The sequence below is a fragment of the Equus caballus genome, chromosome 7, assembly GCF_041296265.1.
Source record: "Equus caballus isolate H_3958 breed thoroughbred chromosome 7, TB-T2T, whole genome shotgun sequence".
Taxonomy (NCBI): domain Eukaryota; kingdom Metazoa; phylum Chordata; class Mammalia; order Perissodactyla; family Equidae; genus Equus; species Equus caballus.
In genome coordinates, this window is record NC_091690.1 from 68,236,539 (window position 1) to 68,260,018 (window position 23,480).

At 45.9% G+C, this 23,480-nt stretch overlaps 1 protein-coding gene across 35 annotated transcripts in view; it reads left to right on the forward strand.

The window, feature by feature from the left end:
- Window positions 1–23,480, forward strand: part of TENM4 (teneurin transmembrane protein 4) — a 2,707,421-nt gene that overhangs the window by 2,542,333 nt on the left and 141,608 nt on the right. For all 35 annotated transcript variants that reach the window (XM_070274304.1, XM_070274303.1, XM_070274305.1 and 32 more), the window contains one exon: window positions 18,134–18,319. In XM_070274304.1, the coding sequence (XP_070130405.1) occupies window positions 18,134–18,319 (186 nt within the window). The remainder of the gene's footprint in view (window positions 1–18,133; window positions 18,320–23,480) is intronic.

Genomic DNA, 23,480 nt, shown 5'->3' on the forward strand with positions numbered 1-23,480 from the left:
AGTCCTGATCGGTGCCCTGACCCTGTCCTCAGTCTTGTAGCAGTGGGTTACCCATGTCCCTGAATGCTTTTCTTCTTTCCCTGAATTCTAGCCTTCAACACCTCTACTCTCAGATGAGCAGAAGATTCAAAATCATACCCTCACATCATTCCTTCCGTAGTGGTGGCCTTGAGATTCAAAACATTGCCCGTTAACCATGTGAGTTAAATTACAGATGTGTTTCACTGAAATCTCGTCTCTCACATTAGATGCGAAGCAAGGCCATAGGGGACAGTGTGCCCTGGTGAGATCTGCAGGCATGGAGCTTTCAAAGACTCGTGTCCCAGCTGTCAAACACTTTGGTTTCATCCATTCCTCAGAAGGAGATCCCAACTCAGTATAGTATTTGGGGTTCTCTGTCACCTGGCCCCATCTGCCTTCCTGGCCAGATCCTCTACTAGACTATAAGTTCCACGAGGATAGCAAACATGTCTTTAGTCACCTATACATTCCCAGGACTCAGCATAGGCCTGGCCCACAGCAGCTGCTCAGTCAATATAGATGAATGAATGAATACATGCATGAATGAACACGGGATTGAACGTATTCTTGATGGTGGTATTTATTTTACCACATGGTTTATACATATAAAGTTCAAAGGATGATTCTGTTGGCCCCCTTCTGTTTATAAGCACTTTATGATGTGTAGACCCTCTCAGGGTGAAGAATAAATGAGAACACGTGTGCGTCACCCAGCACAGTATTGGTATAGAGTAGATAGGTTCACTTCTAATATCTCATTTAAACGGTGTCCTCTGTTTAAATCCACACAAAAACCCTGTAAGAAAGGCATCGCAATCCCTGTTTTACCAATTAACATAATACTTTACTCACTGAGTACTTATTAGACACCCACTGTGTACTCGGCACTCTTCTTATCAGAGAGGAAAGTCCCTACCTTTGTGATCTTGCGTTCTGGGAGGGGGCCTGGGAGCCAGCAAACAGACCAATGAAGAGAAATCAGCTGGTAAAGCAGCTCAGGCCCAGAGAATTTTTATGGAAACCCTGCCCAAGGACACACAGCTAAAACGTGATAGCACCTCCAACTGCCTTATTTTACCCTAAATCACTTTCCCCACCACACCACGCTGTTTAAACAAAGTGAAGCTCCAATGAACTCATCATGTTGCGTATTAGCAATTCTGGCAGTGATCTGGAAAGATGGTGGAGACCTTTGTCAAAAATGAAATCCGTGCAGCATTTGCACCTTTGGAATACTTTGGATTACCTTTCCCCATTGAGTGGAGAACTGATGTTCAACACACAGTCTAAATTAGACTTTTATCCTTGTTTGCAAAGCCCGTATGAAGACATGATTGCAAACACAGATGCGCAGGATCTTAGGAATAATTCTCTTTATATAGATCTGTTTATGGCAATATAATAAATGGTCCTCTTAAAGCTACGCTGGGTTATATTGCTCATTATGTGGCTACAAAGCTAATTTATGACAGGTATATAACTGTCCGTGCGTTGCTAATCCCCGATGAAACTCCACAGCCTCTGGTAGAGGCAGGTGTAACTTTGGTGAGATCACTAAGTACTTTAGTTGGCCCTGTAAAGCGAGACAACAGAACCAGTGGAAGGGCCATTGACTAGAATTATAAGACTTCATCTTCCTCAACTCTGTGTACACCGCTCGCTATCACTGGTATCAAACACGTATGTGGCCTCATGTGGGAAGGCAAAGGAGCTCCACGTGAGGGAAGAATCCCTGAGTCAGCAGACCTGGGTTCACACGCTGACCCTGCTACTTACTAGCTATAACTCTGGGCAAGTTACTTTATGTTTCTGAGCTATGAAATGGAGATGATAATAGTACCTACCTCCTGGGCTTATTATTTGGAAAATTATTATTTGAAGAACTATTTAAGATAATGTAAAAAAGCACTTAGCATACTACTCGGTCCATGATATAGGCTCAATAAATGTTCACTATTGTTGTGATTATGATTAAAACATCCATTGCTGAGAGCCCTTGATATTAATGAGGATATTTGATAGAGGCTGGTTGAAATACGCCCTTTCAGAAGTGTGGATGATAGTTTTTAAATCTCTAACCTATAACTGAGTAAAACAATGTCGTGATTTGTCACAAGACCAGGAATTTAAAAGATGACTTCAAAATTACTGTCTCCCTTTGTAATAGTAATAAATTTGTGTTTGTTGAGTGTTTCACAGCATACAGAGATATTTCACATACACACACACACCCCCCCCCCCCACACCCACCCCAACAACAGCCCCGTAGGCAGGGTGACAGGTGTGGTATCATCTCCTCTCTCCCCTGAGGCTCAGAGAGTTGCAGCGACTTGCCTAAGGCATGTTAGTGCTGGTGCCTAACTTGACAAAGCTGGGAGTCAAAGCCCAGCCTGGGCCCCAGGCCTAGCCTGCCTCCTGGCACTCTGTGCTGCTGCCCCACTGTGGCTGCCAGGCCGCTGTTTCTCCTCAGCTGTCACTTCCGCTCTGGAAGTCAGTTTAAAGGCTAGTGAAACCACGTCAGTGGTGGTTCTCTCTCTGCATCCCCTAATGTATAGGCAGGACCCGCCTGGGCTCGATTCTGGCTCTGCCACCTGCTCACTGTGTGACCTTGGCAAGGTACTTGACTTTTCTTGACTTCAGTTTCCTTATCTGAAAAATGGAGATAAGATAAGATAACACCTCAGAGGGTTACATGATCATTACATTACATAATGTATGCGTGCTCTTAGAGCAGTGCCTGCAGAGAATGAGTGCTTCATGTCTTTTTCCTACCTCCCTTCCAAGGGCGTTTTCACTGAGTGGAAGCTTTTTTTAAATTTTTTTTGTGAGAAAGACTGGCCCTGAGCTAACATCTGTTGCACGTCTTCCTCTTTTTGCTTGAGGAAGATTGTCTCTGAGCTAGCATCTATGCGAATCTTCCTCTTTTTACTTGAGGAAGATTGTCTCTGAGCTAAGATCTGTGCTAATCTTCCTCTGTTTCATGTGGGATGCCACCACAGCATGGCTTGACGAGCAGTGCTAGACCCAAGCCTAGGATCCGAATCTGCAAACCCTGGGCCACTGAAGCAGAATGTGTGAACTTAACCACTACACCGCTGGATCAGCCCCTTCACTGAGTGGAAGCTTTTTGAAAACAATGGAGTTTTTGCCGTGAAGCTCTAATTGACTGAATGCCACTATAGCCGAGCGACTGTATTGATGTTCAGAGAGTTAGGACAGAGTAGAGAACAGGCACTGGACCTCATTTCAGAAGACCTGCTGTCCACTGGGTGAATGACTTCAACATTACCTAACCTGCCTGACCCTCAGTTTCCTCTTAGGTAAAATTACCTATGGTATTGTGAGGAGTCAGTGGGCAAATATAGGTAAGGTGGTTAGCACGGTGTCCAGCGCAATTCAGACACCCAGCAAACAGTAGCTCTAGTCATATTATTTGTGTTATTTGCTCCTGGCATGGCAGGGCTGGCACAGACACTGCCCGGAGCCTTCCCATGAGGAGCTGCGGCCAGCAGACATCCTAAGTGATCTTTGCACCATCTCACTGACTGCGGGTTGTGGGTTGGCAGCTATGGGCTCCCGCCGTCTGTCCTTCTCAGGAAGGAGGACTCGCTCTTCTCTGAGATGAGTGTCTTAGTGTTTGGCACCGAGAACAGGATTTAATGAAAGGAGCTTAAATCAACATGCCCTGCACTCAACAACCAGCCTGTAATGAAATGTGAGCTGACAAGTTCCCCAGCACTTCAGTTAGGTTTGTGGAAACAGTGAAGTCAGATTTTATACAAGTGTTTACTCAGGCCCCTGGGTTCCCAGCAACTTGGCTTCCAGTTTCATCGCAGAAATTCCTCCTTAAAGCCAGCCTCCTTCATGTGGTCTTCCTTCTTGACAAACCACAGAAGATAACTGTTTGAATAGATTACTGTGGCCCGGAAGATCCCAGGTTATACGCCCCACCCCTACCCCCAACACACCTCTGTCCTCAACTCTGGTCCCAGTGGAACCTCACATCCTCAGTCCTTTGGGTTTGGGCTGGTGGCCGTGGTGGTGGTGGTGGTGATTGCTACTGCTATTGTTTTACAGATGGGAAAGAGTTGGAGAGGGGAAATGACTTGAGTAAAGTAACTCAGCTAATCAGTGGCAGAGGTCGAATTAAATCCAGACCCATTGTTTCCAAGTCTTCAGCTCTTGCATCAAGCCCCCTTTCCATCCAAAGAGGTTTCCTTGTCAGTAATCTTGCCTTTCTTCCTGATAAGCCACAGGATGGAGCATTAACTAAAGAGCCACCCATTTCTTCCAGCTCACCATGGACCAAGTACTGAGCTAAGAGCTTTACAACCATTGTCTTAGTTAAGGTTCCTAAGAACCCCGTGAAGGAAGTATTAGCAGTTCCATTTTCCAGATAAGGAAACTGAAGCTCAAAGAAGTTAAATTCCTCACCAGCATCCCTCCATTCGTAAGCAGCAGAGTCCAGATTCAAACCAAGGCTCGAAGGCCTCTCCTAATCTCTGTGGTATACTGAGCAATGTGTTGTAATCATGCTTCGCTCTTGCCGAGCTCTGAACTCCATGAGGTCAGGGTCTATCAGTATTGCTAGAGCAGGACCTGACCCACATTAGGCTCTCAGTGATTGTTGAATGAATGACTTACATAGTGAATGGTTAAGGAGAAGGGAGAGGCTACAGCTAAAGGCTCTGACTAGGAAGAGCCCAGCACACTACCAGACAGTCTAATGCCTTCTCTCAGGACTCCCCCCACCCCTGTCCATCCCCTCGCGCCTCCCTCCTGCCCCCAACATACACACACACACTTACACACTCACATACACACTCTGCAGGGCTAAAACCAAATCCCTAGGCTCCTTCTCTGTCACTTTCCAGACCTAGCTCATGTTAGTTTCATGTGCTTTGCCAGCCAGCCAGAACCCCTCCTGAACAAGAGCTGGCATCATTTCACCTCCTTCGAGCCCTCTTCCCCAGGGAGCAGCCCTGCTGGGCCGGATGCCTCATCACCTTTGCATAAAGTGGGCACCACATTCAGCAGCACTGCTGGATTCCTCCCATCCACCCAAGTGCTTTAGTTGGCTTTTCATCCTCTTGGCCTGGAGCTGACTTAGAAAAGGAAAAGAATTTAACTTCTTTAAGATGGTCCTTAAAATTGGAAAAGCCTACCTTTCTTTCAGAGCCTAATAACTTCTAAAGAAGATTTCAGGCTCTGTGGCATTTTCCAAGATACCATTTCCAATGTGATCCCTTGGATTCATCCTTTGCCCCTCCATTGGCTCTCCCTGGGGTCTTCCTTCTCCCCACCCCTAGCCTGGTAGCCTTTATTCTCACCGTCATAAATTCATTCTTCATTTCCACTGCTCTGTGAGTTCTCTCCAATCTCATCTTCCATAAATGACTTTTATTTGAGAGGATCCTCTCACTACATTTTATTCCTTTGGGTTGCTGGCTCATAGAAGCAGTATATGGCAGAGATTCTGCCTGTAAAATGCTCATGCTGGCAGTTTATGATTCTTATCATTTCATTGCAGTTGAGTTTCATGGAATAACAGGTGGAGATGTTTTAGAGATTCCGTGGTACGGTTTGGAGGCAGCATGTGCAGGCAGTAAGAATTGCATGGAATTTGGAGTGGGACCAAGCCTGGTTTTCAAGACTGGGTTTATCCATAGAATAAGGTTAATAATATCTACCGTGCTGGGTTGTTTTTCAAATTAGCTTTAATACGTATATATAAAATGCATAGCATGGTGGTTGGCATTCAGTAAGCACTCAGTAAGTAAAGTATTACTTTATATTTTTAGAATACATGATTAAATATAAATTGGCCAAACAGTCCTTAGACTCTAACAAATTTAAGATTGAGGGCAGTTTATGTAGTGAAGGTTTGGAGCCAGAAGACCTGGATTTGATCTATGTGACCTTGAACAACTCACTTTCTCTCTCAGAGGCTCAGTTTCCTTGTGGTTTCTGACACTGTCTACCATCCTCTTCCCCAAGTCCCCAACACTGGTCACCGAGTCTAGATGAAGAGTCATTAATGTGCTGGCACATTTCTCCCCAAACAATAGCTGAAGGGCCGCACAGCATTACCATCATTGGCCTCCTCTCGGGATAATGAGCTTCCAGAGCTTCATTCTGGAGTGGAGCACAGACTCCATGGAGCACCCCAGAAAAGCTCTAGACCTGCACCTGCCCCTGACAGGCACATACATTCACTTCATTCACTCGTGAACCTTTCTGGCCTGCCTGTGTGTCAGGCACTGTTCTAGGCCCTGAGGATCAAAGAGCCGCAGTCTACTCAGGGAGCAACACCTAGTTATACAGCATATGTATAACACTTACACACAGCATGATAAGAGCCCTAACTGATGTGTATATGGTGGGGTTTAGGAACATAAGAGAGGAGCGGTGAGCTTGACCAGGAGAGAAGGCTAGGAGAGAAATCTGGGAAAGTCTTCTCCAAGGAGGAGACTTGTGAGCCCAATTGTGAGAGGGGACTGAAGGGGGCTCCCTGGTAGCAAAGGAGAGGAGGACAGTTCAGACAGAGGGAACAGCATGTGCAGAAGTACAGAGCCGTGCAAGAGAACATTTGTTTGTCAAGCCATACCTCAGTCTGACTGGAGAGTAAGAGTCACAGGGTGAGTGGAGAAAGTAAAACCAGAAAAGTCAGTGAGGTCCAAATCGTGGAGTCCACTGAAGACCTTGCTGAAAATCTCAGATTTAGAAAATTTTTCAATGCACATTGAAGATGTCCCTTTACGACTCCATGTCAGGGCTCTTTCTTCTACACCTGGCCTATGTTCTACCTTACCTCAGGGGGACCTTCTAGAATTCAAACTCAGATCCTCTGAGCTTCCAGTTTCTTCTCTATGACTCTCCTCCCCTACCAAAAAGAAAAGCAAATTACAAAGCATAATGAGTAACATTAACGACTGGATGGACAGGGAATGGAAAAGCCCTGTTATCAAGTTAAGTCACAATGGACAGCAACATAAGCCCAATGCTTTTAAAATAAACTGGAAGTAGCAACAGGGTTAAAAAAGAATTAAAGCTCTAAGCATAGCAGTTGCATTAGTGCTAAATTTTGAAAATGGTAATTCAATTTTATTTACGAGGCAAAATATAATTACATTTAAATTCGAGGGAACAGAATTTAATTCTTATTAATGACAGAAAGACTGAGTGAGATGCTTTAATGCCAGAGAAATTATCTTCTGTTCATGGATGGGAGAGAAAATTAGATTCAGCGTTAAGCATTCTCCCCTGTTACAAGTCTCATTTGTGTAGCCGGAATTGTTCCGTCTCTGAGAAGCATTAGCTTCTCAGCCCAGAAAGCACAACACCGACATCCAATTAAATATCAAACGGAAATGATCTGGCTGGGATATTTCTGTGCAGGTATGTTATGGGAGGAGAAACTCAGGTTAGAATTTCACCCGACGAAGAATATCCATTGAAACTTGACATTTCCTGTACCCCTTCCCAACAGAGAGTGACAGCCTGAAATCAAAGTTGAGAATAATAAATATCTGAGAAATTGGTGCTGCAGCAAAGGAAAAAGAGGAGATGTTGGAGGGGGGCAGAGGAGAACCTACCAGTTGTCTGGGAAGTCATGTGGGGGTTTGGACACAATGAGACGGTCAGTTCCTAACATTTAATCAAAGACTGGGAAATTGGGCCCAGACAGGCGTACTACTAAATACTGCCAGAGTTAAAGGTTGATAAACTAGGAGCTGGCAGCTCTGTAATTTAGTAGAATTTCCCCCGACAGCCCTGGAACATTTCCTATCAGAATTGGAGCTCTTCAGTATGCAAATATAAGCCCTCCTGAAATTGGGCTTCAGAATCAGGTTTCTTTTGGGATGCCCAAGCTGATATCTTGTACAAAAATCTCCGGTTGTCTTCCTGAGTCCAGCTGCTGCTATGATAACTTGTAAGTTTAATAATAACTATTCTTTGAATGGAAATTTTATTTACATTTTACAGAACTCCTTCAAGTATATGCTTCATGATTTATTCAAACAACAAATACAGAACCCTCTGACATTGCAGATGGTGTTATTCCCAGGAAACCAGGGTTCAGAGAGCTGGAGTGACTTTCCCAAAGACACTCTGGGAACACAGGCTCAAGTCCGGCCTTCACTGGCTTCAGGGCCAGTAGTTATCCCCTACATAACTCTGCCATTGGCTGTTACCAAGGTTTATGCTGATGCTGTCGATGAATCAGGTATCAGGTTTATAAGATGCCACTTCATTTGGTACTACTTCCAGGAACCATGCAAATTGGATCATGACTATGGTGTACCTGGCAGTACTACAAGGGTTCAAGGAAAAGGGCAATGGTTTTCAGCTGAGGTTATCAGGGTGGCCTTCTTAGAGGAAGAGGGATTTAAGGTGGGTGATGGAGGTTGGATTTGAGTTGGCAGAAATGGAAGGAAGAGGCAAGCACTTTGCAGAAGCCCCTTGTGGAAGTCAAAGATTTGCAACATGTACAAAGATGGCACGACTCATGGCATTTTCTAGGAAAGACCCATAGTTTGGAATGGCTTAGCTTAGGATATTGGTGGCAGTAGTGACAGGGAGAAGAGATGAGAAGGTTGGTAGGCATCAGATCATGAGTGGCTATGAGATAGTTTAGGTTTTTTCTGTCAATGGGAGCCACTGAAAAGTTTTCAGCAGAGTGGCAGCATGGTTAGGGCTGGTTTTAGAAAGCTTGCTCCACGTTGGCGTTCACCTGGAGCTGCCAGGGGGACATCTAGGTGGAGTTGTCCAGGAGAGAGTTAGATAGATGGGCACCTGACTGGGTGGAGAGGTGGGCCTTTCGCAAAAGGAGATCAAGGCTGGAGGTCTTTGGGAAGGGGGTTTAGCATCAGCTGTCTCTGCAGTTCACCTAGATGGGCCCTTTCAGCGGGGTTTAGGTAGTGTTCCATCCCTGGCTAAAAATACACAACCCAGTCACGTTCTTTGCCTTCTCTGCCCACCAGCCCTTTCCTGGCTTGTTATCCCTCTGCGAAGTCAGACCCTATTTGGAGTCCTCCTCCAAGCTAGGTTTGAACTCCTCTAATCAGGAATCCAGAGACCCTCCAATTAAGATGAAGAGCAGTGGCTTACTACTACTTCCTGTGATAGGTGCTTCATAAAGCTTGAAATTCTAGTCCTGGGGGAATAGGTTTGGAGACTGCTATGCACCAACATGCTGGAATCCACTTTTCTGCTTGGTTTGAAAGCTTTCCCAGCGCCTTCAGTGAGGTGAAAGGCCATGTGGTTTCCAAGGCTCATTAGCTCTCTGCCATCTAGCTCCGTGGGACAGAGCCATGACTGGGAGCTCTGACTCTCGGGGATGGGGATGGAAGTTGAAAAGCACAGGAGAGTGGCTTGGGTTTGTCCTCAGTGTCAAAATGAGACTAATTACTGTAAGGAAGTCAGAGGCTCCTTTTCTGTACCTTCCTCCCTCTCTGGCTTCTTCCTGAAACCTACACTGAAACTAAAAAGCCATCTGCCCAATTTAGTGAGAGAAGGAGAGAGAGTGGGTGCTGTATTTGGACCAATTTGTTCAAAATGTAGGGATATCTGGCCTGTGGGAGAGAAAGTTAACTTGTAATCAGCCTACTGTGTGCCAGCTACTGTGTGTAATCAGCCACCATGGTGGCTGCACATAGGTAGACTTGAATTCCTTGAGCATAGGAATAATTTAATGTAATTTATGAATCCCCACCCTCTAGGGGTATCTAGCATGAAGTAGGTGCCCAATATATTTTTTAATCAATTTTAAGATGCTAGTAGTTAGGTATCATTATCACCATTTTATAGATGATGAAGATAAGGCTCAGAGGTGTGCAATATTTGTTTCCCATAGCTAGGAAGTAGCAGAGCAGGCTCTTATACCCAGCTTGCCCGAATCCAAGCCTCTGTTCTGTGGAAAATCATAGAACCTTGAATAGTTACATGGAGCACCATGCCACTGGAATCTGCAGTGCGTGGATGCAGTCAGGAGATACATTTCCTACGTAAGTAAGACTCACTGTGGAGTGGAGAGGATGGCAACATTCTGGAGGCAACACCAGTAGACTAATAACCCTGATAAAGACAGGTCCACATAAAGTGCTTGGCAAGGCAGGAGGTGGAAACCCCTTCCGGCTGAGGCACTGGAATGAGGCTTCAAGGAGTGGGTGGCATTGGAGCCAGAACTCAAAGCACATGTAGAGTTGAACATGTGAAGATGGGGATAAAGGAGAGCCTAGACCGTGGAAGCAGCATGTGCGGAGGCACAGAGAAGAGGCCAGAGAGTGTGGTGAGACCCCCTCTTAGCCGTTTGTCTAGCTGGCCCTTTACATGACTATTTCCTATAGCAGCCATCAAGTTCTTCCTCAAGTACTGACATACGTGTTACTGTGTGGCAAAGGACAAGGCATTTCCTGTGTCTGGGCCCTCGTTTTCCTGTCTGCAGAATGGCTAGATAATCTCTGAGATACCTTCTCATGCTCTGACCACAAAAACTGCTTCTCTAAGTCTCTTCCTCTTTTTCTCTCTTACCCCTAAACCCACCTAAAGGAGATCCCCTGGCCAGAAGCAGGCACTTCCTGCCCAGCTCTCTCCTGACTTGCCCTCTTGCTCCTTAACTTTCCCCTGTTCCCATAGTCCTTCACCCCCTGCTGTCTTCCTTCCTCACTCACAGCTCCCTTGTCTCTGTGCCTTTCTTCCACATCCACCTTGCAACCAGGATCCTTCCAAACACTCAACGTCTGTGATCTCGGGTGTCTGAGCTCTGTAAGCCAAATCCCATCATGCTCACGATCTTTCGCCTCTCCTGGGCCCTTCCAGCTGTAGTCCTTCTTGTACTTTGTGAGTTCTTGCTCTCATCCCCCAAGGGCCTCTTTAAAACTTCCACATCTATCCATCAGCATCCTGTTCAGCAGAGGTTCTTACCTCACTGAGAACACTGAGGCCATTGGTTAAGTGTCTTCCCATCATCCTGGCCTGTCCCTTACGCAGGTCTATACCTGCATACCACTCCACAGAGGATGAGGACCCACAAAGTCTGTCCCTCTGATTATGCTCCAGATCCAGTCCTCTCCAGCTGTTGAGAGACACCTCAGTTGTTCACATCATCCCCTCACTTTCCCCAGTATCTTCAAACCTTCCCCTGGCTCTTTCCAGCATGTAAATAGGATATAGGTGTCATATAGTGGGCATTTACTTTATGAAAGATGTGTGTGATACTAGGCACATTACATAGTGTTCATTTAAGCCTCACATGAACCTGAGATGCTCGTGTCTATGCCCTGTTTTGCAGATGAGAAAGCTGAGGCACAGGATGAAGTAACCTACCCAAGTCACACGGTTGGACAGATGGATGGGCAGTTAGATGGCCTGGTGACTGGATAGCTGGTTAGATGATTGGGTGGATGGACAGATGGATGAGCTGATGGATGGGTGGACAGACATAGGGAGGATGAACAGACAGATAAATGGACAAACAAAAGGAGAAGTACTTAATAGGATAAGTATTGGATCAGGGTGAGGAAGGAGACTCAGACTCCAGTTTCAGAGATCCTACAGTCTAGCTGGGGTGATGAGCTAATACATAATAACAGTCAGGAATATATGTCATATTATGTCTGAGGTTTTGCCTAAACCTGATCCCACAGTTCACAGACCCAAAACCTACGTTAACATAGTCCTCTTTCATTCTAGCTGAGTACCTTTGAGCAAGTCACTTAACCCCTCCAAGCTATTTCCTCAACTACGATACAGGAGTGAAAATATCACTGCAGGGCTGTTGTGAGGATTTCACGAGGTAACATTTGTGTGCCACCAACAATGGTTCTCCTCTTTCTCCTTATTTTTGCTTCAAATGCTGATAAGTGTGGCTTGGACTATAAGTGCACCAGGATTTCAGAGAAATTCCCCAAGCTGTGCAGTAACTCAGAAGAGCTACTGAAGAAACGAAAAATCCTAGCAGGAATCATTTAAAATTATTTACCCCTCTATTAAAATGTTTTAAGGTCACTCTGAGAACCTCAGGTCCTAAGAAAAGTAGAACACTTTTCCCTATTATCCTTTCTAGTGCTAAATACCTTATTAAAGGACTTCCCAGGAGGTCACATGGGGCCCAGGCTCTGTTTCCACATCCCTGGAATTTTAAAAACAACTTCACCTGCATCTGTTCCTTGCTCATCAGGAAAACATGCAGATCCTTAGATGGGGTCCCCTCTCTCCCCAACTCATGTCAATTTTGAGCATTTTTCCAGGTCAAAGAAATTTTATGGGAAAATCGTATGTAAGTCTCTCTCTTTAGGGGAAAGGCACAGCTTCCCCTACGAGCTATTTTAATGAACAAGATTGTAAAGTAAGTCCAGACAAATTAAAACATAGCCATGATAGGTCCCAGGCTCCATCCAGGCTCATATGGGGATTAACATTTAATGAGAGGAGCTGGGCAGCTTTTCCCCTTATGTATACACTTTGGGGCGCAATTAATCAATAGCCAAACCTTGTATCTTTCCCTACTCTTTTCACCTCTTCCTCCTGTGTCCACCAGCTGCCACGTCATAGAAAGAGAATGGGTATGATGCGGGCATTGGCATGAGGGAAGCTGTGTGTGCGGTGTAAGGACTGAGACACGTTAAAATTAGAGAGTTCTCAGCCAGAGATTGAAGAAGAAGAGTTTCTAAGAAGGTTAGGCAACAAAGGAGACTGAGCCCCTGTATAAATATATTTAACCAAATATATTTTGTGCAATATGGCACTGAGATAGAGTTGAGCGAACCCACATAACACTTTCTCTTGAAGCTTTTTTTAATTTGTCTACTCTTTCAACAAATATTTGTTGAAAACTCATGCTGTACCAGGCCTGGTGCTTGCTGCCAGGGAAGCAAGATGAATAAAACCTAGAGCCTACCATCAGGGGGCTTCCAGTCTAGAGAGCAGACAGACATGTACACAGGTGAGGCAGGGCTGGGGATGGAAAGGAAGTGCTATGGGTGTGGCCTTCCCTAGGAGAAGAGCCAAGGTGTTCTTGGGCCTGACCTGGTTCATCTCCAAGGTCCTGTACAGTCAGTCAAGAACCTTACAGGTTTGGAATGAGAATTTTAGGAGAGTTGGGAATTTTCACCTGATTTCAAGAGGAAGCCAAGGCTACAAATACAAATAGTTTCTAACTGGGTTTTGATGGTCTTGGCTGATGGTGCCATTAAAGGTGACCAGAAAAAGAGCTTCATACCCAAATTTTGACACTGCTACTAGAAAAGCAAATATTTTGCTCTTCATGAAGCTGTTCCTCTGCTAGGTGACTAGGAGCTGTGCTGACACAGGACATCTTAGGCCCTCATTCATCAGTTGTATATATAGCATAGTTTACGTAGAGCCTTTCACATATACCCTTTCCTTCAGTTATCACCACTCCCCTGTAGGGGACCATTATCACTCTCTCCATTTTGGGGGGTGAAGAAGTATGACTCAGAGAGATTAGGTAATTCTCCCAAGGACTCCACAAGGACACAAGGAAATTAGGGAGTCAGAAGATGAACTCAAGTCTACCCTATGGATTGGGTACTCCATAGTATTTCAAAAGATCCCTTCCAGGCCCCGACCCTCCAGCATTTAGTCAGAAGGCTCCTATGAGATCTGAGGAACCCAATCATGTGAAAGCCAACTAGCATTTATCAAATGCTCGCTTGTACCAGGTGTGTGGCATAGGTCAGAAGTCACATCTGATCTTCTGACTTCAGTCTAGTACACTTGCCACTACACTTTGTTTTCTTTCTCATAAGAATATGTGTGTGCACAATATATTATATCCTGACTGTGTACCAGACTCCATGCTGGAAGCTTCACTTCCGTTCATGTTAACTCATTTGATTGACTGAGGCTGTGTCTGTCTGCCATGCTAGAATGTAAACTACTTGAGGTCAGCAAAGAACCATGTCTGTCATAATCACCACTGGATTCCAGTGCCTCCCAATAGGATTTGCACATAGTGAGCACTCAAGAAATTAATCAAATGAGAGCAATTCCTACAACAGCGCTCTACAGTAGTTAGTGGCATCCCTAGTTTACAAATGAGGAAATCTGAGACCTAGAAAGGAGCTGTGACCCAAATTTCACAAAGTACCACTTATATTATGTAAAAGGCATATGAGCTGTCAGAGTACATTCTTTAGCATCAACGTATTTGGTTTCCACCAACCACTCTGGGAAGTTACATCTGCTTTAATGTCAAAGCAGAATCAGAAAAGGAAAAATAAAGCAGTTCTTTTTATTTCACAGACCAAAAAAATTGAGGTATATAAAAAATAGCCATGGGGCCTACAACTTGAGGGCAAATGATAAAGCAGCATCTCAGGTTTCTGCTCCCAGCAAGTCAGTGGGTCTCTTCCACTCACGCAAAGAGACCATCTGCAGAGGAGAACCTGAACACTGACAGGTTGTGATACCATCAGTTAGCACCCCATAAACATCAAGGTCACCTGTTCAGGCCCCTTCCATTAAAATGTGTTAGAGCTCATAACCCAGCTTGTAAAGGGCTGATGGGGAGGTGCCCAGCCACCAGGCAACTTCAGCTTCATGCCAGGAGAGTACATCTACGTAAACTAGCAAGGAAAGGGAGGATTTGGATGGACAGGGCTGCAGTCTCCAGATGAGAAAAGTGTGACTGAGTGTCTGGGAAACTGTGCATAGAGGATCTTATTTCACTTCCCAGGGTCTGACTTGGATGTAACAAAGGATAAGCAGCAGGGCCTGAGAAGGGGGAGATCTGAGGAACCCAGGAGTTTCCTTCAAAGGAGAGCCTGCCTCTTTGCTATTGATTTCCTCGTCTGTATAAGGTCTGTCTTGCAGCATAGCTCTGAGGTTGCCGAAACAAGGAAAAAGCACCAGATGACACATCCCCTCGTACAGGTCCCTATGCTGTCTGGGTCTCAGTGGCCTCACCTCTAGGAAGATAGTCGCCAGGTGTTCTCACAGCATTGTTGTGATAGTTAGGTCTTTTCCTCATTGCGCGTAAGCTAAAAGGTGCAGAAGTGAGTGACAGCTGTAGATTGTTGGGATAATCTTTGGAATGCCAGTATCCATTTGTGTTTGGTCTGGACTGTGATCTCCTGGAGGGTAGAGATGATAAGTTATTGATCTCTGTATCACTAGCACCAGGCACAGTCTCTGGACATAGTAGGCATGCTGGAATACTATTGGAAGAAAAAATGAATCGGTATGAATTTATCAACACCTACTATATATCAAGCACTAAGCACCCTCTGAAGTGGGTGCTATCATTGTCCCCATTTTACAGAGGAAGAAAACGAAGCTCAGAGCAGTTGAATAGATTTCCTAAAGTCGCATAACTGTCAGAACTTATATTTGGAGTCACAGCGGATTCCAAGTCTACACTCTTTCATCCACACTGCTTCCAGATCGATTCATAAAGGAATGAACTACCTCTTAGCCAAGCCCTGAAGGCACACCCTCAAGTGCTGGGGAAAGCCTGCTTCTTCTGCTCTTGACCCTGTGAACTCCGCAAGCCCTGCTGCCTGAAAACACCTCGCCTCTGGCCCCCGCAGCCTGTCCCTCTCCCGGCTCACACCTCGGTGAATAGAAGTGCTGTTGGCTGTTTACTTTCACATCATAAACTGCACCTGGAGAAAGTGCTGAGCAAACCCAAACAAGTGCTGAGCTAACCTTCCCTCCCTTCCATGGGGTCTCTCAGGGGAGAGTTCTGGTCCTGAACACACACCCAGGCTCCAGAGTCACCAGGGGTCATTGCCCTGCAGCGCTGTGCAGAAGGGATGGAAATATCAGACAGAATATGGGGTCCTGGAGCCTGGAGATTGTCGTTCTTTGCTTGAGGAAAGTCCAAGACATTGTCTGTGTGAGAAGAAGGAAAGGAAGCTTGCAGAACATCCTGAGAAAGCCCCATTCCTGGAGGGCTGCTGGAGGTGGTGACACTTTGCTCCACAGCCCCACCCTCACTTGGGAAGTTTTCATAAGGGCAACTCACAGGAGATAAGCAGACAAATAGGCCTGGACTGACTTTCAGCCAAGCTGAGCAGGGTGTACATGAATTGTCTTATAGTCTCAGGCACTTGTAGCCCCAGGCACACACAGATTCATCCCTCATCCAACAAACCTTAATTAAGGGTCTGTTCTTGCCAAGATCTGTGCTGGGTACCAGGCTTAGAAGTGATCAGAAGAATTCGATCCAGCCTCAGGAGTCCCTAGTCTGACAATGAGACAGACACAGAAACAGAAACTCACTCTACTGTGTAATCAGGAAAGGGCAGAAGCAGAATCGCCACAGGGTGAATTGCAGGAGACTTCTCAGAGGAGGAAGCACATTGGAGCTGAACCTTAGGGGTAGATCGTGCGTGTAACATGGAGGGTGCTTATATCATAGACTCCCACAGTCTTAGAGCCGGAAGGGACCGTAGATGCCATCGGATTCTCCCTGCAGTACATGAAGAAACTGACACCCAGAGAGGGGAAGTGACCTTCCTCAGGTCACACAGCAGATTAGTGGCTGAGCAGGCATGGATCTTACAACCCTGGTTCTTGGACATCTTGTCTAAAACTCACTGCCCTGAGAACCCTTGCTTGAGTTAGTGATCTTTGCCATGCCCTTTTCCATCATCTGCTCCACTGTGTGCTCACCACAACCCTGATGGTCAGCAGAGGTGCTGTGAGGCGGCCTCATTACTGTCCACGCTGAACACATCAGCCAAGTCAAGGAACCTACCCAAGGTCACACAGCTCAGAAGCTCCTGAGCCTGGCAGAGAACACAGGTCCCCTGGCTCTGGGTCAGGGCCCTTTCCACCCATTTTACAGCACCCTCCCTCTTCTCTGGGCAGCTGAGAAATCCACTGTGTTGCTGCATATAGTTCCTCCCTTTGCAGGTAATATACTTGGCAAGTTGTCTGGCAAAGGAACACACCATAAATGGTAACTCACTGTTATTGTTTTTTGATTCTCTAACAGTTTAGCCTGTACCTTGTAGGTTGATCTGGAAGGTCTGGGCCTTTGAGATCTAATTTTCTTTTCTATTTTTTTTTTTTTCTTTTTTTGCAAAAGTAGCTAGACCATTAGTGGCTTCTAAACCAGGAACACATCTTGGAAGGGAGTGATGGGCAAATGCAACTTGACGTGGGTACCAGTTAATTTGGTTTCAAAGAAATTAAAGGTATTGAGAGTTTCATTTGAAGACTGTTGGGCCACGAGGCACAGAATCAATTCAGGGTCTCCTTCACAGCCCTGGCAGAGAGCATCCATGGCCACGGTTGGTCAGGCCTGTTTCCTAAAAAGCCGCGGTGTTTCAGAGCCTTTGCAGCCTCTGCCTGTGTAACCGTGAAGCTGTCGCTGGCCCCAAGCCCGAGGGGCTTGTGAATCAGGTCGTGTGTGTTTCGCACCATCTCACAGACGAGCCTTTGTGAGGGGCTGGGCAGGTCCAGTCTGGCTGTGCAGTGGTCCCCCTAACTGTTTACTTTGGATCAGAAAGGCCATTGAGATGGTTCTTGAGTTGGGGGGATGAAGCAGTGAGCAGGACGGAGCATAAACCCAGCAAGAGCACAGAACAGCCACCCGAGAACATCACGGGGTATGCAGGTCGGGCTCCTGGTCACCCCACCTCAATCAGAGTCAAGGCTGGAATGAAACACAGGCCCCAGAACCCTTCACGTGCCCCCACCAGACCCACAAGCACGTCGCTTGGCAGTCAGGGACTCATCCTCACTTTGTTTTCACACATAACCAGTTTTTAATTAAATTTGACTTTTCCTCACATCTGTTCAGAAGGCCGGTCCCCTTTGGAAGTGGCGAGCACAAAAGCGGGGACAGGCTGGCAAAAGGGAAAAGCAAACAAAGCAGAGCCCTTCCATCCATCCGTCTTGGGTGGGGAAGTGGGCTCGGGGCAGGCCTCTGCCTGGAGAATTGTTCTGGTCCCGGGGTCGTTGTCCACGGAGATTAGCCTCCTGATCCTCTGGAATCCCAACTGCTCACAGAAGCCGAGGTAGGTAGCCAAGTGTGACCCTCGTTCCCAACAGTGACCTACTCAATACTTGTTTTTCTCTCTCCTCCCTCCCCTGCCCCTCCTGGCCCTGGTTTCCTCCCTTGTCGTCCTCCCCACAGAGATCTGTGCTGCCGACTGCGGGGGCCACGGTGTCTGCGTGGGGGGCACCTGCCGCTGCGAGGATGGCTGGATGGGGGCAGCCTGCGACCAGCGGGCCTGCCACCCACGTTGTGCTGAGCATGGGACCTGCCGCGACGGCAAGTGTGAGTGCAGCCCTGGCTGGAACGGCGAGCACTGCACCATCGGTATGGCAGGCCCAGGTCCCGGGGAACCTTCTCTGGGCTGCATGGTACCTTTGTCTGTCGGGCATTTCAGGGCCAAGGCTGGGCCCCCATCGCATGTGGGAACTGGGCCAAAAGTCCTTTCATCTGGCGACATTATGGTTGGCATTTCCTAGACTTCAGTTGGACTTAAACTCACAATTGGGCCCTTTTACCCTTTTCCCTCCCGATCTGCATTTCTCAGATCCCACTTTGCTGGTTAGCATGCCTTGTTGTTAGCCCCTCCCAGGCCAGATGCAGTATAGCTCTGTGTTATGGAGCTGGGGTTCAGGAATAAGGCAGGTGACTCTAGCACTTAGCAGTTGTGGGCAAGTCCCAATGCCTCTCTGAGCCTCAGTTTCCTCACCTATAAAATGGGGATAATAATGCATGTAAGGAGCTTAGCACAGGCTGGCACATAGTAGGGTGCTCCGTAAGTGTAGCCATTATTATCAAATTCAAGATCTGGTTGGGGGGTCCTGGACTTAGCTCTGAGCCCTTCATGCCCACTGGCCTCCTAGGCCAGAGCTCCCACAGAGGCCTGGGGAAAGCTTCCCACAGGCCCCAAGCCACATCTGCATCCCATTAGGCCTGGGATCCCTCCCGCCTGGTCGTCAGCTTCCGTCCTGTCTGCATTTGTCTCCTTTCTCCTCTCCCGGGGGCTCCGAGGCACCGGCCCCTGCTGAAGCAGCACTGTTGGCAGCTTTCAAAACAAGCCGATCACTCCATTCCCTTCTTTCTGCCTTTCCTGCTGGTTTTGTTGATGTTAAACACAGCCAGCCATTTTGCTTGGTTTGTTATCCTGGAATGAACACTCACCAAAAGCTCTTTATTGAATCCACTGGTTTGTGTATATGTGTTTTAACTTCTTCCCCTTCCATTTTTTTAAAGGAAGGGTCTGTGATCAGATGGTGAGCACATGGCTTTAGAAGGCAGGATTCTGGGTACCTCTCCAGCTGTGAAGGTCACCTCTTGAGTCTTACAGAAACTAGAAGACAAGCCCCAAAGCTTTTGAAGGACAAAGGAATTTTGAGCAAGTGGAGCTACCTCTTATCTCATTTTTTTTTAGCTGCATTCTTTTTGTTTTGTAGCCTGAAATTAGTTTATATTCATTGTCCCTGCCCCCACAGCATCACTGTGTGTATAAATGGCTGTGGGACACCTTATACTTATTAATCATAATGGCTTCTAACTTTTGAGTATTTACAACGTGCCAAGCACTGTGCTAAGGGCTTTAACTGCATTATTTCATACTCTTAACAGTCACCCTTTGGAGGCACATGTATTATTCTCTCCTTTTCAGAGACCTGAGGCTTAAGGTGACAACTTTTAAGAAGTAGAACAGGAATTTGAGGCTTGGTTTTCTGAGCCTTGGTGCAGGGGCTGCTCACCAGCTGCCTGTTCTGTAGTCCTTGCAGGACAAGGTGCAGGTTTCCTCTGGAGGCATCCAGCATGCATCCTGCCTAGAGGCTGTGCGCTCCGAGTTCCACACCGAATGTGCCCAGCCCCAACTCTTAACAGAGCCACTCCATAGCGGATGGCAGCCCTCCGTGCTTTTCCATAGCAGAATGTGCCGCAGTGTCTTACTGTGCGCGTCTGGGTAGCTTCTTTATGTCCCTGTCATCCTACCTTACGATTGTCCTGGACACCTCTTAAAGAGAAGTGACCCTAGTCATCTGAGGGGCCCTCATCTTTAAACTCTGCTTTCCTCTCACCTTCATTTTTCCGCGTGACTGAGGACAGACTGACCTTTTCACCTGCCAGCCCAGAAGGGGGCACATCCCTATTAAAACCAAAATCAGAGCCCAGAGAGAGTGCATTCTGTTTTCTATCACTTTCTTACAGAGTCCTCAACTCACCTAACCAAGTTCCAAAAAGTTTGTGGATCTCAGACTTTTATAAGATAAAAGCATCTCATCTGAGTCCAATGGCCAGGGCTTTAGGGAAATTCTCCCTGAGTCCAGTCACAGATGATTCACGACAGGGCTCATGGGCAGGCTGAGCTACATCTAGCATCTTGTGGATGTTTACCAGCCTGGCTTGAAGAAGATCTCTTTTGTTTTGATGCCAAGAAGTCAAACCATGCCTCCCACCTCCCCTGCACACCCCATTGTCACTCTTTAAGAGCAAATTCCTCCTTGGGATTGCAGATGCCTTTTCCCCTCTAGATAAGAAATACATCAAGGTAAATGTGCACAATTCAAGAGGGAGGTTGACAGTCTTAAATACCAGAAAAATGTCACAGGACATTGAAGAAGTAATGGACTAGTCATAGTGGCTCAGATGAAAGGACGTTGGCCTGGAATTCTATTACCTTTCGTTGTGTGGTGAGCATTTCCTTTGTCCCTGTCTAATCTCCCCGCATGGCAACTTGCTCTCTGTGGGTCTCTGCCTGTGGCCAGCTGCATCCCCACCGAGAAACCCAACACCCTAGTGCTGAAGGAACACTTTAATAACCTTGTCGCATATAAAGGAAGGGGCAGGAGTTGCAAATGAGAGAAACAGTGGTGATGCCTTCCTTTTCTTCTGGAATAGAAATAAGAAGGAGAAACCCCTGTTCAGTCTTTGATGGCAACAAGAAGTTCTTTCTTATGTTTCCAGGGAGCTTCACTCCCTGTGAAGATCATTTAGGAAAGGAAAAAACTGATGATGTGAAAAGTTAGAAATTCAAAGTGTTAAATTTTCTCTTGTTATCAGATTTCGTTATTATACAGTAGGTCGTTAAAGTGCAGCTCACTGAGATGCTTTCGGATAGCTATGTCCCACACTAGAGAAAAAGCCAGTAGGTATCCACGACACTGACAGAGACCTCCATGCAGGGGAAGCAGAAGACAGGAGGGTCTGTTTATTTATACTCTACTGCCCTCCATAAACAGGAAAGAATGACTTGATCACATAACAGCTGGCATTGAAGCATAAGACAAGTCTGGGCTCCTTATGGTCAAGTCTCCAGCATAAGAACCTTTTTACCCCAGTGACATTCCCCAGAGCAGATTATTCTAATAGGAATTAAATATCTCCTTTGGGAGGCTTCGGTCCACCTTTTCTTTCATGGAAGATACTTGATTTTTCCCAAAAGAGATTGGTTTTTAGAATAAAAGGGAATCTGAAAGTGACATCCTCATTAATGACAGTATTTTTGTCAAAAAACAAGAATGTTTCACATTGAATCTTAATTCCTTATGTTAGGAATTATCTGTCTCTTTCCATCTTCAAGAAAGGTCTTTGGTGGGAGCACTGTGGGCAGACCACAAGGGGCCTTCGGTTTCTCCTTCCATGACTCACAGAATGGGGTGGCTGAAGGAGGCCTCCAGGGGTGACAAGAATCTGGCCCCCTCCTCCACTGCCCACGGAACTGCATACCCATCAGCCCGAAACTGAGTCACCTGCTCCTAAAAATATCTCACAAATATAAAGGATTTTTCCTTTTGCTCTCACTTACTCATCACTAATACTCCCATTTTCATATATGGAACCCAGATCTCCTAGTGCAGAAGTTAAGGTAAGATGGATTATCTGGATCTGTTTCTCATATATAGTCAACACAGAGTCATCAAAAGCATCTTTTTGGATGTCTTTTCCAGGAATTTCATGGGTCTCAACTCTTGACCTCCAATTTCTTTAGAGAAAGCTGAAAATCATAGTTAAATTTAAGAAGGTTTTAATTTTTTCCTATTTCTTTGAAAACCACCGCTAACATTTTGGATCACTTGTATGATAGTTATTTTATTCACTTCAGGGCCCCTTGTCTACAAAGTCTCAAAACACATGTGGGAAATGCCAGCTTCTGATTACATTTGTAAAATTCCAACCTTGACCTCAAAGCTGTGATTGTTCAAGATGCCAGATATACAGAATTATTTACTCGGCTTCAGGAGAGCTGTCCAATCATATAAATCTTGATTCTTAAACAAATCCTCCTCTGGGAGTAAAGATCAAAATAATACTCTGATGATGCAATTACTAGAATGAGCCAAAGCCAGACTTCACGATGAAGAGAAATTATAAAGCAAGCCCACAAAATCTTCTGGAGTTCTTTGTCCACTTAAAGACTGGGAGCTCTCAGGTTTCTCTTTTGTAATCAGACAGCCCTTAACCAGGAGCTCACAAGTCACTCACGGGGCATCTGCGCCTGAGTGATAAACCTATGCTTATCCCTTCTCAAAAACATTCTCTCACAACAGGACCTGAGACCTGACAGGACAAATGCTGACAAAGAGAAAGAGAAAATGGGCAGGAATCTACCCCAAGTTATCAGAGCAAAAACTTGATTAGTTGATGGTTCTGGGAGATTTCAGCCCATCTGTGGTAGGGGGTGGGAAACTGGAGGAAAGTTAGTGGGCTTTGTGAGTCCCTCTCAGTATGGGTGCCATTGACCACTTACTCACTGATCCATCATTCAAAGAGGGAAGAGCATCAATGAATCCAAGATCTTAACAAGAACATCTCTTTGATGGTGTCATCTATCTGAAAGAAGTTTATTTGATTATAACCACCCCAAGCATCATCTGCTCTCATGATCCTTGTTTAATCTGGCCTAATGTGTACCAATGATACAGCTATTAGAGTCAACTGAGGCACCCGGAAAATAAGAATGAAATACCTATTGACATGTTCTCCACGACCTTTGATAGGGGGCCTCTGAAACTTCTTGGGATTATCCTAAGAGAAACTTGAAAACTTCTGTTGGTACAGGCAAGTCAAGGAAAGAGTTTTCCATGTGGAGATCGTAGAAATGCTAAAGAGATCTAAGACTTCACAGATTAAACTCATGCCAAAGGCTCAGAGTCTGTCTCATAAATAGATATAGGCCACCACAATCTCCAGCTTTTTGCATAGTGACAGGAATATAGAAGGAGCATAAGACACATCTGTGCAATGTTGAAACAAGAAACATGGCCCAAGAGAAAGATGACTCTACTGCCATCCTCTTCATCCCGAAGTCCTGAGGAGGAAGATGCGGGAATTTTGTGAAGTCCTAAATCCACCATTCATAATGCAAACTTATGGACTTTATATCATCTTTTTTTAAAGTTGGTACTTTAAAATCATGATGAATTTTTAAATGACTGTGCCAAGATTTTCAAACAATGAAAGCAACAAGAGTATGGGCTTCTGCATATGCCTTTTATAAATAAATGGCATT